Genomic DNA, 17,838 nt, shown 5'->3' with positions numbered 1-17,838 from the left:
GGTCTTTGTAGTCCGTTCTAAATTTACAGTCACTAAACCAAAGAAATTCCGCTGTTAGTTGTTTCAAGTAGCTAGAACTCGTGCCCTTGGGTATAACTCGCGCCCTCGCCATGCATAGCTAATTAACCCACATATTACATCATTGATGACATCTTCAATGGCATCATTGATCTTACCACTGCAACAATTAAAATAAAATAATGGAAGAGAAAACTGTGCACAACGGGGGCGTGAGTTACAGTTCTCTCTTTTTCTGGAATATAAAGTTTGCCATTGCACCATTCCAGAGGAGGTCAAACCACAATTGCTCCCTTTTCTCTGCTCCACTCATAAGCTGGCATGCAGGTATTGGACAGTCTGTGATTGTTGAAAATCTAGCAGGCCCTTCCCTGTACCCCTGATAATTGCTTCTCTTTTCTCAAGCCCCACAACTGAATCCGCTTACCATTGGGCTGCGTGGCCCACCTATTTCCATCAATCCCTCCTCTCTGCCTTTTCTTGAAAAGCATCTAGTTACCTTCAGTGCAGAACCATCCAACTTGGGCCCCAGCCATTGTGAAAGCCTTCAATTGAATCCCATCACCATCTTTGGTGGTGAGGGGAAAGCAACAGCTCATAGGATGTGCCCTCTAATAAGCTTCTGAAGTGGCACCACCTTTTTTTCTACTTTGTTCCACCAGGGACTGAAACTGCAGTTATTGGACTTCAAACTAAACCCGATCAACCCTAGAGCCAAGTTTGTGCAAAGATTTGCTCATTTGTAACCAGAGTAGCATTTGTTTTCAAAGTGTTTCTGTGAATACTTGGAGCATGGCCATAATTACATTTTGAAATGGAATGGGCTCTAGCAGGGTCCGCTAGGGAAGCCACATGCTGCTTGATTGTGGAGAAAGTCCCACCTATCTGATCTTTTCTGCTTTTTCAGCCCTAGAGAGTCCTGGTCATCCTCAATTTAGTACTAGCCTTTCATGGGTGCTATTATTCCCAAGGCCCTTCCGTGCAAAACTTCCTTTTCAACTGCATATTCTTTACTGTACCCAAAGGCGTTTACCAATGAACCCCACCTTAAATCCCACCCACCTGAATTTCACAGTGAAATCCTGAAATGGATCCCTCCTTCTGCTGGCAATGCCGGCCGCAGTCCTTGCTTTCATCCTCCTCTTGGATCATGGCTTAAAATACAGCCCCTAGGCAATGGATCCCAGTTGGTTAGGATGAAATCCTTTAATGGTATCAGGGTCCTTCAGTGCTGAACTCTAAGGTCAGACATTGGCTGTAAGCTGCGGGAAGGAGCATGTATGTGAGGGATATGGGCCTGATTGCTACCCCTACAAACAGAAGAGGCCGCTGTAAAGCAGCAAGGGGGGGGGATCATCTACGATTTTCATGCAAAAGGTATAGTATTTTGAGTTGAACGTCCCAATTTGTAAATGAAAGTCCTCTTCAGGAGACTCAAGAATATGCTGCCATCTTGGTTGGCCACCAACCCCAAAATTCCAGGTTTAAATTTACTGGATCCTGACCATATTGTGTATTTGTGTTAAATGATTAGATCATGTCCTTGCTGGACTTTGAGCACATTATTGTATACTAATTGGGTGGAGGGAAGTTAAAACTCCATATTAAGGAATACTTCTCTTTTCATTAGGTACTATGCTGGCTGGGCAGACAAGTGGCATGGAAAAACCATCCCAGTAGATGGAGACTACTTTACCTACACTAGGCATGAACCAGTGGGAGTATGTGGACAGATCATTCCGGTAAGGTGAATTACTCTTCCAAATGTAGAGCCATAAAAACCAAGTCCTGTTCTACTTCTGCCTTTTGCCTAAATTGTTAAGTTGCAGAAACGTACAGTGTGTTCCTCATTGATGCCACATTTAGCACTATTACGTGCCTGATTTAGCACAACAGAGTTCTGTGCACACTGTCTGCACTGTGTGACTATGTTGTGCAGTAAAGGACCTAAATAAAGTATTGGATAAGGATTAGTGACTGCATGTTTTTTTGTGGTCTGAAAACCTTGCTCATGGAAGTAGATGTTTGTGAACATTGAGAATCAAAAGGTCACTGTTAAGAAACTGGGTTGTTTGACTGGTTTGTGAGCCCTGGTCAAGCAGCAACCACAATCCTTGTCAGGTTAAGGCACACACAAACCCTAAATTCACCTGTGCTCAACCCCTCACTAACTTGGCAGATAGCAGTCAGGCTTAATTTGGAGGCAATGTTTAAAGTATTTGTACAACACTTCAAACAGTAACACAGTGAAAACACACCACAAAAAGCGCTCATAACAGAGTTGGGAAAATAGTGGATTTTATTAAATAAAAGATCAAAACAATAGAAATCCAATTAGTAGAACCATAGGTATTGAATTTTAACGTTTTAAGTAAAAATAGTGGCAAGAAGCACAAAGCTCTATTGGGGATATCTGGTTGCACTGGACTGGGACGAAGTCACAAGGTGTAATGTGATGACCCGCTAAAGGGACCCAGTTAGGCCTGCTGGACAAAGCACCTTAAATCCTGGTTGTGGAGTGTTGTGCAGATCCACATCACAGATGCGTCCCCCAGCTGAGGCAATGCATCGGATCTGAGATGCAACCAGGCTGCAGTGCGAGGTCCTGTTGTGTTGAGGATCCTGTCTGGGCTTTTGATGAGAGGGCCGGTGTCAGGGATGCGTTCCACTGTCAAATCGATGTATTGGTTCCGATGAGCGGTGAAGCTGCGATACGAAGCTTCGGCGGTGTCGAGGCTGCCGTTGATGAGAGATGCGAGGGGCTGCTCTGGGAAAGCATTATACAGTGGTGGTTCTGAAGTTTGTGCGTCAAACCAAAGATTCGGGATGCAATGACGATGAGTGTTTTGCGATGGGTCCGATCCACGCAGCAGTGGCAATGCATCAGTTCTGCTTGAGGGTGCCATTCTCCGCCAAGGAACTGCATCTGTTCTGCCTGGGTATGCATCACTCAGCAGAGAAAATGCATCTGTTTCGCTAGCAAGCCCCTTAGGCTAACTTCCAAGGGACCAGGACTGCAATGCCGCCACTTGACTGGGTAGACTCACAAATGGTATAGTCCAGGTGCAGAAGCAGGGGTGTTGGAAGTCTGTTATGTCCCTTAGACTAGAGACAAGGAGGCCAGCCAACTAGGCCTTTAAGTCATTCTGGGTTCAACAGATGCCGGTTCCGTTCCCCTCACTCAGGCAAGAGGGCAGCAGGCCAGCACAGCAGAGTGGCAGTCCAGCAGAGTGGCAGCACTTCAGCAGCACATCAGTCGTTCCTGGCAGAGTATCCACAGGTCCAGAAGTGTACTGAGTTGGTGGTGTCTGAGGTCCAGTATTTATACCTTGGTACCCTGGTCCTGGAAGGTAGGAGAAACTTCTAGACTGTGGCTTTGAAGTGCAAGGTTTTCCATGCCTACCCTGCCCTGGCTCCAAGCTTGCTGTACTGGCAATACAAGGTCATTAGGCCTTTTGTGTGTGTGAACCGCCCACTACCTATTCAGATGTAAGTGAGGCTGTGCCCAGCTCTTCCCTCCAATCTTGACACAAATGGCCCATCAAGTCACACCTAAGCCTCCATTGTGTATGGCTGTCTAGGAGGAATACACAAATCCCAACTGCCAACTACATCCAGTCATGTGATCAGAGACAGACTGCAGGGACCAAATGGCAAAACAAAATACCAACTTTCTAAAAGTGGCATTTCAGAATTGCAGTTAAGTCTTACTTCCCAATAAGTTAAGATTTTAAATTGTGATTCCAGAGACACCAAACCTGAAGGAATTATCTCTTCCAAATTGGAAATTATACTTGTAAGATGTAATATGGCAACCCCAGTGTCACCCAATGGGCGAGATAGGTCTTGCAGTAGTGAAAAACAAATTTAGAGTGTTTCACTACTAGGACTTGTAAAACTTAAAAGCACATGTTCTTGTTTTTAAATATATTGCACCCTGCCCTCTGGGCTGTCCAGGGCCTACCCTAGGGGTGACTAAAAGGTTTGGGCTTGGTGAAAGGTGTTTTTTTTTTTTTTTTTTTTTTTTGCCAGGTCGAAATGGCAGTTTAAAACTGCCCATACCGGCTCTGGAACGGCAGGCCAGAGACCTTTTTTTTAAAGGGCTACTTATGTGGTTGGAACAAACCGTGCTGCAGGCCCAGTAGTAGTCTTTAATTTACAAGCCCTGGGCATGTGTAGTGTACTTTACTAGGGACTTGTACGTACATTAACTGTGCCAGTTGGGGGGGATAAGCTAATATTGCCATGGTTTTTAGCAGAGTGAACACAAGTGCTTTGGCACTGGTTAGCAGTTAGTTAACGATCACTTGGTGAGACGCCCTGTAAATTAGACTCCATACCTGATGGAGCTATTCCACGCTCATGGATTTAAAACACTTTGAGAGGGCTGTGCATGGAATTCACTGGTTGCACAAAAAGTTTCAGCATGGAGTTAATTTGTGGAAGAGTGAACGCGGTAGATCATATGGTAGACTTCCTTATAGAAGAGATGTCCCTATCCAGAGCTTCTGAACATGAAGCCTGTATTTCTGAAAGCATGTCATCTCCGTACTAGGTTCTTGCTTAATTTATCTAGCACACTGTGCTGAACAGATCCAGAGAACTCTTGAGTTTCAAGGCCCACCTCAGGGTTCATAAAGGCATTCCAGTGCGTGAGTTGGAAAGTTCATCCCATCAAATCTTTATTTTCTAGTCGAGAGATGGGACCAATTGCTACATCACACGTCTCTCTTTAAAATGGCTCCCATTGCAGGAATATTAATTATCTATACAATTTTGTATTTCTGTGTAAAATACATGCTTTTTAAAAAAGTGTTTTTATTATTACTTTTTTTTTTTTTTTTGCAGTGGAACTTCCCATTATTGATGCTCGCATGGAAATTTGGACCAGCTTTAGCCACTGGGAATGTGATTGTGATGAAGGTGGCAGAACAAACACCACTGAGCGCGCTCCATGTGGCCAGCCTTGTCAAAGAGGTAGGGGCACATTGCTCTAAGTCGGGCATTAAAATGTTGTATCTGCAGTGCCCTTTGGTGATAGAAGTATACAGTGCCTATTGTATGATCAGAATCATCACATTTGTAGGGGCCTTTGATGGTCGCAAATGTACATCGTTGAATGCAAATAAATACGTTTATCATGTATGTATGTATATGTTCTCCCTTCTTTTTTGTTTTTTTTTTGCTAACCTAGAAATAGTGCTTATGTTGTATTGGATTTTCACTCCTAGGCCAGCGTCTTATGTTTGGCCGGAAGGTGTGCGAGACATTTGTATTTGTAATCTATTTTTTGCTATTAAGTTTTTATTCAGTGGTCGGGCTTCTATAACAGCCAGCCACGCTGTGTACTTGTAAAGTGCTCGAAATTTCTGAACTAACCCATGTTGACTTTGTTTGCTGGCGCGTTTCAGGCAGGATTCCCTCCCGGCGTTGTCAACATTATTACTGGCATGGGGCCCACGGCAGGCGCTGCCATTTCCAACCACATGCATGTGGATAAGGTTGCTTTCACCGGTTCAACCGAGGTAAAGCTTGCATGCAACGTTTGCCTGTGGAAATTAATTATTATTTGTGACAACACAGAAGGGCTGTCCCAAAACCAATTAAGGGAGATGTTAATGCAAAATGATTAGCGAAGCATTAAACGTTTGTGATCTCACCTTAATTAGTATTACAAATATATGGTAAATTGAGAAAGGCAGGATGCGCTCCTGCGCCCTAATCAAGGCTCCCTTACCAGCCAAACTTTAGTTAAAATAGAAACAAAACGGGACTGTATCGAAGGCAAGGAAACTTTTAATTATGCATTACATTTCTTGTTTGGCTTTAATGACCACTCTAAACTCGTACCGGCTGGCTTTGCCAGTGTTTGTTTAATTGGTTACATTTAGGAGATACTTATGTTTGGATGGCGTGCCTGCCTAGTTCAACCGTTTATTAAACCTTCCGCACTAAAACTAAATTGCAAAAAGCCTGACGGGTTTTATATAAGTAATAAATCATAGGGCGTTCAGTCCCGAAATGACATTGTTTTGGTGCTAGACGAAGATGTAAGAAAACCCTGCAGGTAGTTGGGAAAAGACGCGCTGAAATCACCATTGCATCTGATCGGTGGCTTCTTTTGTTTACTGCTTGTCCTTAAGTGACAGCAAATAAATCTAGCTTCACATAAGGTTTCCATTTTAGCCTAAACAGTTTTAACCTGAGAACTAGTATATTACACCTTTCTAATCTATAGTTGTTTTTAGTGGTACCCTTCTTTGCCGTTTTTCTTTGGTTCTTTTCCTCTTCCTCGGATAAAACGATTAATTGTTCCTTGTGTAATAGTTCCACCTACCTGGTACTCATCTGAGGCCTGTTATATGTTTAAGTGTGTGTGTGTGTGTGTTTTTTTTTCTTCTTCTTCTTCTGAGGGATACTTCTAAATACTGATTACTCTCTGTGAATATCCCAGGCACAAGACCGCATCTGGAAATTGTTTCTTGCGATTCCCTTGCGCACCATTAGGTATGGTCCTGTGGCTCCACTTCCACCCCGTCCTGCTCTGAAAATGACTTAGTAGCCACATATAGCTGTGGCCATTGCGCACTGACGTCAGTTTATTACTCTAGCTACAGATTCTTCACTGACCAACCTCCTCTTTCTATGAAATCGACTCTTCTCCCCCCCCCCCCCCTAAAAAGATCCCAATTTAGAGTTCTATTTGTATTTTCTCTGCATCCGATGATGCAGTGTTATGTCCTTGTGAATTTGATGCAAGGGTATAGCACATGTATGAGAATGGGCAGTGGTACATGCGGTAGATTGGCGGGCAGTGCATTGGAGAGTGGTAAGGGCAGAACCAAGAGAGCTGTGCTGAAAACTGATCTGGAATAAGGCTGGTATATATGAGCTTCCCAGAGTTCTGCATTTAATATTGGCAACAAGGGTGGGATGTACATGATCGGACCAACGAGCAAACCCATATGTATTGTATCCGGCCTTTCTGGTCCGACTCTACAGAAGCCACATTGTAGTTGATCCAATATTGCAACAAGAGAGAAAGGAGTTGGGCACATGAGACACTGCAGCATGGAGACACGCTGCCGTGGCCACTGTATATTTTTTGTGATGATGAACTGCAAGTCATTGGTATGCTAGGAAATGAAGTTCTGATACAAGTAAGGTTGGTAAGCTTTGTATTGGAAAGCGTCCTTGCGCTATTTTTGAGGAACGTTGTACTCAGTACATCTAGCTTATTCAGTCACATTCAAAGGGTGGGATTCAATGAACACAGCTTTCGTACTTTCCTTAAATATTCACCGGATTCAAATATGCTCTGCAGTGAACCGAAGCAAATGTAACCACAGCCATCATGGGAAACACAGAGTTTTGAAGTGAAAGTAAAGAAATAAAGAAATTCAAGGGATTGAATGTGACATTGGCAACCAAATAAGTGCGTTCTTGGTGTGGCTTTTGCCCTTTATGCTCTATTGGGTCAGGCCACTATAACAAGATTTTGACAACCAAGCAAGTGCATTGTTGATATGACATTTTATGTTTGTGAACGTTTGATCTTTGTGTCTGGTTGGGTGCAAACTATATATTTTACCATTATGGATGCTGTGCCACCCCACAACCATTCCCAAATTGTTGGAGGATGGCCCTAACCATGGAAAGATTGGCATGATGCTTTTAATGTGTACTTAGGAGTTGAAGATGGACACAGATTTAGAGCCAGCAGGAATAGATTTATTTCAGAGTACTGCTTGGGAATGGAGAGTCAAAGACAGTGTGTGCATTTGCCAGAAGTAGTTCTCTGGAAGGAGAAGAAATGGACCAGTATGATGAAGCAGAATTGTTTTTTAGAAAAGTAATTGGGTAGTTTGGTTTATAGGATACATAAATTATTCTCTAGAAAGCAAATAGCTGGTGTGAGTCTGGACACATACATTGCCACATTAAGAGGATTGTCAGCTCAGTCTATTTGGTCTACTTACAGAATTGCTCATTATAGATCAACCTTTTGTCAAATACTTTGACCTGAAAAATCAGAAATGGATATTGTCCACAAAAGACCTGTCTCTACAGGAAGCTGTGGATATTGTAAATAGCATTCAATCATCTCAGGACGAAGCAAGCAAGTTTAACTGTTTTGATAGTAAAGTGATTGCTGCTGTCAAAACATTTGATGTGGTTCTATCAGAGATTTATCAGTCACAAAACTGTCCAACAATTGGCAAAACATGTAACATTTGTGGTATTGTGGGACATTTTATAAGAATGTGTAAAAATGAAAGAAGGAAAAATGTGCGTCTGGTGGAAAGTGAAGCAGACACTGTGACAGACAGCACATTACGTGTGTGTGTGTGTGTCTGTGTGTGTGTTTGTCTGTGCCGAAATCACTATATTTATAAATGTGGCCAGTATGGGTAGCGCGGTTGACGCAAGGGTGGATCAATACTAAAAATGTAAAGTTAAGGGCAGAGTCCAAGTGTGTAGAAATCAACCAGCGAGGAGCGTAGAAATACCAGAAAAGCAATTGAACAAGTTGACAATAGAATTTCTGGGTCCATGCTTGAATTTTAAATTTGAGGGCATACAAAAGCCATAGTATGTATTCAGTATTTTTTTCCAAGGGGATAGATTTAGAGTTTGTGGAAGCTTCCACTCTCTAAATTGTGATTTTTTTATTTTTTTTTCCAAAGGACATTATGAAAGAGAAGCTTCACCCAGGACCCTAATTTCATACCGTGGTGTTCAATTTGTGTCCAGTGACATGAGACCATCTTTGCACAATTATGGGGTCCAACACAAAACCTGTAGTTTGCACCACCCTTAAGGGAATGCTTTTGTAGAACAAGCCAACAGGTTGGTTTGAATGTTGTGAGCATGGCAGTAGGGAACACAATCTGGTTTCTGGGGCTATGAGAGAAACATTTATGGTGAATCTCAAAATTCCACATACTGCTACTGGAGCCACCCTTTTTATGCCTTGAGTAGATTTAAGGGGATTTTAGAATTAGTTGCTGCATGGCGAAAGGAGAAACATGTTCAGGGTGTTTCCAAAATGATTTAGGATAATTCCGAGAGTACAACTAGCAAATAAATTGAAGTGTGTGAGGAGATTGGAGGTGAAGGTGGGATGTAGAATAAGAATGTGGTTACCAGAGAGGTTGAGACCGAAAAAAGGATCCAGGTGGATCCAAGTTTAGTCACCCGAAGAAGTAGTAGAAGTCCCTTCTTCAGCACTTAGGGTAGCATCAAATAGATGACAGAGTAAAAGTTAAATCATTCTACTTAGTGATGATGCAGCATGTAGTGAGATGTATCAACGTTTCTGCGTACCAATAACTTTTTCTAATGTGTCTTGAGCCACAACACTATACTTTTTCCAGAGTGGAGTAGAGAAGGGATCACAAGCAAGGATGGCATCCCAAAGATCAAACCAGTCCAGAAGGAGATGGAGAGAATATTATGTATAGATAATCTGAAATTTAATTTTGTTTTTAGTAATCATTATTATTGAATAAATGACATGTGAAGAAAAGGGGTTTATGTGTAATGTTGGAGTGGAGTTGATGCACAAGTATGGCGTGTGTATAAGCATGGACAATGAGGTGTATGAGGAGATCTTCAGGATTTGAAGACTGGGGGGCTTGTGAGGGCGACTGCATTGGTGGACAGTGAGGACCAAAGCAGAAGAGCAGCAATGAAGGCAGATCTGGAATAAAGGAGTACTCTGTTAATTTACCAGAGTACTATATTTAATACGCGGGAAAAGTCGAGAAAGAAACTCACTTCAGCTTGTGTGGTGGTGACTATAAATAGCACCAATGCCATTTCTGGGGTCAACACGGAGCCGCACAACCCTACATGCTGTTGTGCGACGAAATTGTTTAGAAAAATCACCAGGTTCAGTTTGGCGCCTGGGGATATTCACGGGGTGAGAAAACTGTGGTTAGATAGAGCATCCATCTTCTCTGCCCTCGCATCCCCGTCCCTTGGGCCCCCTCCACTCCCTCACTGTACCTTCTCATTACTACCCCTCAACCCCCCCCCCACCCCATTTGCTGATCTTTAGTGCAACAGGGTGTATTAGTAAGATGTTTGCCCCGGCTCGCGCCCCCTTGCCCCGGCTCGCGCCCCCTTGCCCCGGCTCGCGCCCCCTTGCCCCGGCTCGCGCCCCCTTGCCCCGGCTCGCGCTCCCCAGCAGCGGCGCAGACGTAGGCGGAGGGCACAGTAGCTGTGGCATGGTAAAAACAGCCGCCTTGCGCGACGCGATAAATACACCCCACGCAAAATGTTATCCCCCCCTGACATTTTTCATTTGTGTAACTTTGTTATGTGATATAATAATAAAAACACACACAAAAAAAAAAGATAGAGCATCCATCGGAAAGAGTGTTACTGAAGATAAGTATCTTGTTAGTTGTACTACTAGAGACATAGTTAATCTATTTTTCTATGAGTACAGCGCTCAAATGCTCCATTGTGACAGGGCAGTATAGGTAACTCCAAATTGTACCACTATTTATATATATATATATATATATATATATATATATATATATAAAGCTTGAAAGCTATGTTACTCTACGCTGCTATTTGTACAATGGCGTGATGGCCTTGTTGAGCTCAGTCTATGGTTTAAAACTGGATACATTAAGATAATAGGGGAAGGTTGGCTTTGGCAGTGAAGGAAAGAAACCATCTTGCCACCAGCAAATAACGATTTTCTAGAAATTGCGGAAACATTTATAGATTGTTACATGTTATTTTTGTGTTACAGGTATCTCTTCTAAAATCTAGAGAAATCTTCATGAATAATCTTACTGCTGGACTCTGAGAGTCAAAGCACAAATAAGAGATTCTGGTATTCAGTGATCTGCACAGTGGATCCAGCCCCTGACACACAGAAATAAGTCAGTGCTTTCACTGGCACTGCCCAGTACCCCAGGCCTGCCCCCCCGGGTCTAGATAACTGTCTGGACAGGATTCATAAATGTGCATATCATGATCTCTGTGTGTTTACAATGCAGTGACTTGATTGATTCTTTCTTTCTTTGGCATAGGTGGGTAAGTTGATCCAGCAGGCTGCAGGTAGCAGCAATTTGAAGAAAGTGACCCTTGAACTTGGCGGGAAGAGCCCAAACATAATCATGTCTGATGCCGACAGTAAGAGCCATTTTACTACCAAATTTGAGTAGTTAGGAGTGAATCATGAATTGGCGATGTGTCTTGATACTCTCATGGGTGATTTGCAGCGCTTTATAAATTCTGATTGATTGGAAGCATCTTGAGGCTCTAGATAAAAGCACACCCTGCAAATATCCAAATCCTTTTTTGATTTGTTTTATTTTAGTGTAGGAACACAATGGTTCTCCTCCACCTAACACCCCACCACCCCATTTCCTTCCCTCCTCCAAATGTATCCTCTTCCACACATCCCCTTTCTGTTTGCAGTAGTTCTCTCCATTGTCTCTTCCCATTCAAGCCTTAAATTACTGGTAGGTACTCTGATGCCTGCTGGACTGCTCCCTCTATAAATCTGTCAAGTGGCACCCTATGATGTCACATCTTCAGCCGGTCCATGCTTATTAACCAGTGGGACCTGGCATACTGAGCTGCGTGAGCTCACACCTACAATGGTAATAGTGAAAATAAGTATCTTAGTGTTGTACAGTGTACTGCTGGCTGACAAATACTAGGAGTAGCTGAAGGCATGACAAATGCAAAGGGCCGCTTGTCGTCGATGACTAGTTTCACTAAAACAAATTGCCTGTGAAGCTTTTAGTAATTCGCTTCTGCTACTTTTTTTAATCGACCTATAAAAAAAAAAACAGGCACACTTGACTGTCCCGCTTACTTATTGTAAAACATGCATTCAGTGCAACCATAGCCCTGCCCTTGCAGCACATGTACACTGTACATCCCATACCTTGCCGAAATATTTTTGATGTTCTCTGATGCAAACCTGTACACTGCTCCCTGACCTTTCTTGGGGGTAAACTTGCTTACTTTCAACCCTTTTTCTCCTCTTGATTCACCTATCCAGACTCCAGATAAACACTCATAGCCCTGTTGGTCAATCCCCTCTAACATCCCACCTAGACAGGCTTTCACTCCATCTTCTTGCTCTCGCACTCTCTCTCGCCACCTCTCTTGTACACCCAGTCTTTCTCTCTCACCATCTCTCCCTCACTCTCTTTATTCAGATTTTCTTAACCGGAGGTTGAAGGTTTGTTGTACAGTACGAATTCCTGTTGTGCCAATTATTGGTGAAGCAATCAGAATTAGTACTCAGGTGTGGATTAGTAGCATTTAAATCCTTAGCATATCTAGTATATTCAATAGGTTTCTTGTTAAAACTATTGTTTGTGGCGTTCATGCTGACTAGCGTTAAGGTGTGAAAGTCTCCCAGAATTAAGACACAGATTTCAGTTGAAAAGATGTCTCGCTTGGGGGCACTCAACTTTCTGCCACTAAGAATGGAGACATTTAGTAGACCACACATTCATTGTACAAAAAGTGCTTATATCTCAAAATGCTGGAAAGAATAATACATTTTATATTGTCTTTTTTTTCTGATCCTTTGCAGTGGAGTTGGCAGTCGAGCAATCCCATTTTGCACTGTTTTTCAACCAAGGGCAGTGTTGCTGTGCTGGGTCCAGAACCTTCGTTCAGGAAGACATCTACCAGGAGTTTGTTGAGAGAAGTATTGAAAGAGCAAAGAAAAGAGTGGTTGGGAATCCATTTGACTTCAAAACTGAGCAAGGACCTCAGGTGTGCATCAAGTGGAACCACTGTGTCATCCCAAAACTTTTAGTCCTTTTGATTTGTATTTCATGACCAGATCTGTCTAGGTGTTTACTACTGTTGTTGCCTCTAGTACCTTAAATTAAGTGGGACCTGAAGATTTGTTACTAGTGATTAGCCTTGATTTGTACGATGCCTTACTTAAGTGGTCTGTAACAGCTGAAGCCTCAGAGCACGGCCTGGTATGTTTACATATACTTTTACATATAAAAGCCTTACTTGGGATGCTCTGTGCAAATTGGTCTCCTTTTCTTGTGGTAGTATTGTCGCTCTACTGCTTATTCTGATTTTTCCTAATTTAGGAGTCCTCTACAAATTTACAAATACATTTTAATTTCCAGTTAAGTTTAATTATGCTAAAGTGTATTAATAAGTGACTGAACGACATTTTTTAAAAATTACTTCCTTCCCGATTTCCTGCTATATTAAGAAAATAATAATTCATTTTCCAAAGTTAAATGACCACTGTCGATCAGTAAATTAATAGATTAACAGTTGGTCAGAGCAACATCTGCAGACACTAATGAAAAATATGAATTCCACATCCATCTGTTTTTCCTATTGACAAATACTCTTACTTGCAAGAGCAGGCTCTTGACTACTTTTTAAGATGCATGGCTACATCTCTATTACCAAGCAAGGAGATTACCGAATTCTGTTCAGTTTGGGTTGAAGAAGAATATTTTCTTTGCCCAGCCATCCTGTAAAATTTGGACCAATGTTTTGCATGAGTGTAACACCATCACACCACTCCACTACCATACATCATTACAGCCGTGCTTTCTGTGCAGGTGGATAAGGAGCAGTTTAAGAAGATCTTGGGTTACATCAACATCGGGAAAAAGGAGGGCGCTCAGTTGCTCCATGGTGGAGGGGTGGCAGCAGACAGAGGATACTTCATCCAGCCCACGGTGTTTGGAAATGTGAAAGATGACATGACCATTGCTTCAGAAGAGGTAGGTGCACCCTTCATTCAGTATGGTATTGTCTTACATGATGTTAATTTAAAGCATCCGATTCACAAATTGCTATAAGACATTAATATATACTAGCTTATGTTTGGTTGCTGGACCATGTTAGCCTTGTAGTACTTTTGCAGTTCGATAATTAAGATACACTTGTGTGCTCCGTTGTAAGCATAGCTGGATGAAAACATTCAGTCCTCAGCTTTGAAGAATTTTGAGTAGCCTAACATGTTAATACTGTCGAGTCTGGTTCGAGTTTCTGTATGGTTTGCTCCATTCTGCACACAAATAAGTATTTCGAGAGTCGTGTCTCCACCCATGTCAATTGCCAAAATGCCTCTCTTGGGTAATATATAGTTCGATGGCATCTGTCGCTGTAGATACGCATGTTCTGCAATAGCTCGCCATCTGGTGTTGGGCCGGAGTGTTACAAGTTGTTTTTCTTCGAAGAAGTCTTTCGAGTCACGGGACCGAGTGACTCCTCCTTTTGTCTCCATTGCGCATGGGCGTCGACTCCATCCTCGATTGTTTTTTTTCCGCCATCGGGTTCGGACGTGTTCCTGTCGCTCCGAGTTTCGGAACGGAAAAAATAGTTAATTTCGGAAGATTTTCGTCGGTATTGTTGCGTTCGGAATCGGCGTACTTAGATTCCACACCGCATCGAAGATCGAAGAGCTCCGGTGCCCTTCGGGGTAGTTTTTTCGATCCTCCGTCGGGGCCTGGTCGGCCCGACCACGTGCTGAAGAACGCCGATGGAACGGACCCCGTTCCGTTTCTGCCCCAAATGCCACAATAAATACCCCTACACAGACCAACACTTGGTCTGCAACCTGTGCCTGTCACCTGAGCACAGCGAAGACACCTGCGAGGCCTGTCGTGCGTTCCGGTCCCGAAAAACACTCCGAGACCGTCGAGCCAGAAGACTTCAAATGGCGTCCGCGCCGACAGCCCACCGAGAGTTCGAGGAGCAGGAAGAGGAAGGTACCTTCTCGATCCAAGACTCAGACTCCGAAGGATTCGACGATACACAAACCGTGAGTAAGACGTCGAAAACCACACAAAGAAACATTTACAAGGCCCAGGGGACGCCACTGCCACCAGGCCATGGCTCGACCCATAAATTCGGTGACCGACCGTCGGCACCGAAAAAGGCCCAAACAGTGCCGAGATCGTCCGACTCCGGTCGAGACACCGGCACGCAGCCTTCTCGGGACCGAGAAAGTGCTGGAGACAAGCCTCGACACCGAGATGCCGGTGTGGACACGGCTCGACGCCGAGACAGCGGCACCGAAACAGATCGACGCCAAGAGGTTTCGGCCCCGAAAAGGAAAAAAGTCACCTCGGAGCCGAAAAAACACGCAGACAAAGTTTCGATGCCGAAACAAACTGCAAGCGACCCAGCTTCAGGCTCTTATACAGAAGAGCACTCGCTAACCTCCCAAATGCAAAAGCATAGGTTTGAGGAAGAGCTACAAGCAACTGATGTGGACCATACGCAAAAGCGTATCTTCATTCAGCAGGGGACAGGTAAAATAAGCACCCTTCCCCCCATTAGGAGAAAGAGAAGGTTGGAGTTCCAGACGGAACAAGCACCACAACCAAAAGTGGTGAAAAGAGTTACACCACCACCCTCTCCTCCGCCCGTGATTAACGTTTCACCGGCACAAACGCCATCACACTCCCCAGCTCACACCACCATGAGCCAGGGTGACCAAGATCAGGACGCATGGGACCTATACGACGCCCCAGTGTCAGATAACAGCCCGGAGGCATACCCTACAAAACCATCTCCACCAGAAGACAGCACCGCGTACTCTCAGGTGGTGGCTAGAGCAGCACAATATCACAATGTAAGCCTCCACTCAGAACAGGTCGAGGATGATTTCTTGTTCAACACACTCTCCTCCACCCACAGCTCCTACCAAAGCCTGCCTATGCTCCCTGGTATGCTCCGGCACGCAAAAGACATATTTAAGGACCCGGTCAAAAGTAGGGCAATCACACCAAGGGTGGAAAAAAAGTATAAGCCGCCTCCTACGGACCCGGTTTTCATCACAACACAGCTGCCACCAGACTCTGTTGTTGTAGGAGCAGCTAGGAAAAGGGCCAACTCTCTCACATCTGGAGATGCACCACCCCCAGATAAAGAAAGCCGCAAGTTCGATGCAGCTGGTAAGAGAGTCGCAGCACAAGCTGCAAACCAGTGGCGCATCGCGAACTCCCAGGCACTACTTGCGCGCTATGACAGAGCCCACTGGGACGAGATGCAACATCTCATTGAACATCTGCCCAAAGACTTCCAAAATAGGGCAAAACAAGTGGTTGAGGAGGGACAGACCATCTCCAACAACCAGATACGTTCCTCCATGGACGCTGCAGATACAGCTGCACGGACAATTAATACATCTGTAACTATCAGAAGGCATGCATGGCTCCGAACGTCTGGATTTAAACCAGAGATTCAACAAGCAGTTATCAATATGCCTTTTAATGAAAAAGAACTGTTCGGTCCAGAAGTGGACACAGCGATTGAGAAACTCAAAAAAGATACGGACACTGCCAAAGCCATGGGCGCACTCTACTCCCCGCAGAGCAGAGGGAATTACAGCACATTCCGTAAAACGCCCTTTCGAGGGGGGTTTCGGGGTCAAAGCACACAAGCCAGCACCTCACAAGCAACACCGTCCACTTACCAGGGACAGTATAGAGGAGGTTTTCGGGGACAATATAGAGGAGGGCAATTCCCTAGAAATAGAGGGAGATTTCAAAGCCCCAAAACCCCTACTACTAAACAATGACTCACATGTCACTCACCCCCTCCACACAACACCAGTGGGGGGAAGAATAGGTCATTATTACAAAGCATGGGAGGAAATCACTACAGACACTTGGGTTCTAGCAATTATCCAACATGGTTATTGCATAGAATTTCTACAATTCCCTCCAAACATACCACCAAAAGCTCAAAATTTAACAACACACCATTCCAATCTCCTGGAGATAGAAGTGCAGGCACTATTGCAAAAGAATGCAATCGAATTAGTGCCAAACACACAAATAAACACAGGAGTTTACTCACTGTACTTTCTGATACCAAAGAAGGACAAAACGCTGAGACCAATCCTAGACCTCAGAGTAGTGAACACTTTCATCAAATCAGACCACTTCCACATGGTCACACTACAAGAAGTATTGCCATTGCTAAAACTGCACGACTACATGGCAACTTTAGACCTCAAGGATGCTTATTTCCATATACCAATACACCCATCGCACAGGAAATACCTAAGGTTTGTATTCAAAGGAATACATTACCAATTCAAGGTACTGCCTTTCGGATTAACAACCGCACCAAGAGTCTTTACCAAATGTCTAGCAGTAGTCGCAGCACACATAAGAAGGCAGCAAATACATGTGTTCCCATATCTAGACGACTGGCTAATCAAGGCCCATTCGTTAATAGAGTGCTCAAATCACACAAATCATATCATACAAACCCTCTTCAAACTAGGGTTCACCGTCAATTTCACAAAATCCAAAATTCTGCCACGCAAGGTACAACAATACCTGGGAGCCATAATAGACACATCAAAAGGAGTAGCCACTCCAAGTCCACAAAGAATTCAAAATTTCAACACCATCATACAACGCATGTATCCAACACAAAAGATACAGGCAAAGATGGTATTACAACTCCTAGGCATGATGTCATCATGCATAGCCATTGTCCCAAACGCAAGACTGCACATGAGGCCCTTACAACAATGCCTAGCATCACAGTGGTCTCAAGCACAGGGTCACCTTCTAGATCTGGTGTTAATAGACCGCCAAACTTACCTCTCGCTTCTGTGGTGGAACAACATAAATTTAAACAAGGGGCGGCCTTTCCAAGACCCAGTGCCACAATACGTAATAACAACAGATGCTTCCATGACAGGGTGGGGAGCACACCTCAATCAACACAGCATACAAGGACAATGGAACGTACATCAAACAAAACTGCATATCAATCACCTAGAACTTCTAGCAGTTTTTCAAGCACTAAAAGCTTTCCAAC

The 17,838-nt window shown here is 43.8% G+C and overlaps 1 protein-coding gene across 1 annotated transcript in view; it reads left to right on the top strand.

The window, feature by feature from the left end:
* The window catches only part of ALDH2 (aldehyde dehydrogenase 2 family member), a 96,132-nt gene that overhangs the window by 38,089 nt on the left and 40,205 nt on the right, over nucleotides 1-17,838 (top strand). Inside the window, exons 5-10 of the mRNA XM_069214831.1 lie at nucleotides 1,649-1,760; nucleotides 4,867-4,995; nucleotides 5,430-5,543; nucleotides 11,073-11,175; nucleotides 12,599-12,783; nucleotides 13,608-13,772. Of these exons, the coding sequence (XP_069070932.1) occupies nucleotides 1,649-1,760; nucleotides 4,867-4,995; nucleotides 5,430-5,543; nucleotides 11,073-11,175; nucleotides 12,599-12,783; nucleotides 13,608-13,772 (808 nt within the window). The remainder of the gene's footprint in view (nucleotides 1-1,648; nucleotides 1,761-4,866; nucleotides 4,996-5,429; nucleotides 5,544-11,072; nucleotides 11,176-12,598; nucleotides 12,784-13,607; nucleotides 13,773-17,838) is intronic.

Source organism: Pleurodeles waltl, chromosome 11 (genome assembly GCF_031143425.1).
Source record: "Pleurodeles waltl isolate 20211129_DDA chromosome 11, aPleWal1.hap1.20221129, whole genome shotgun sequence".
NCBI classification, from domain to species: Eukaryota; Metazoa; Chordata; class Amphibia; order Caudata; family Salamandridae; genus Pleurodeles; species Pleurodeles waltl.
Note: the sequence above shows the minus strand (reverse complement) of the source record. Positions and strands in the feature narration are given on the sequence as shown.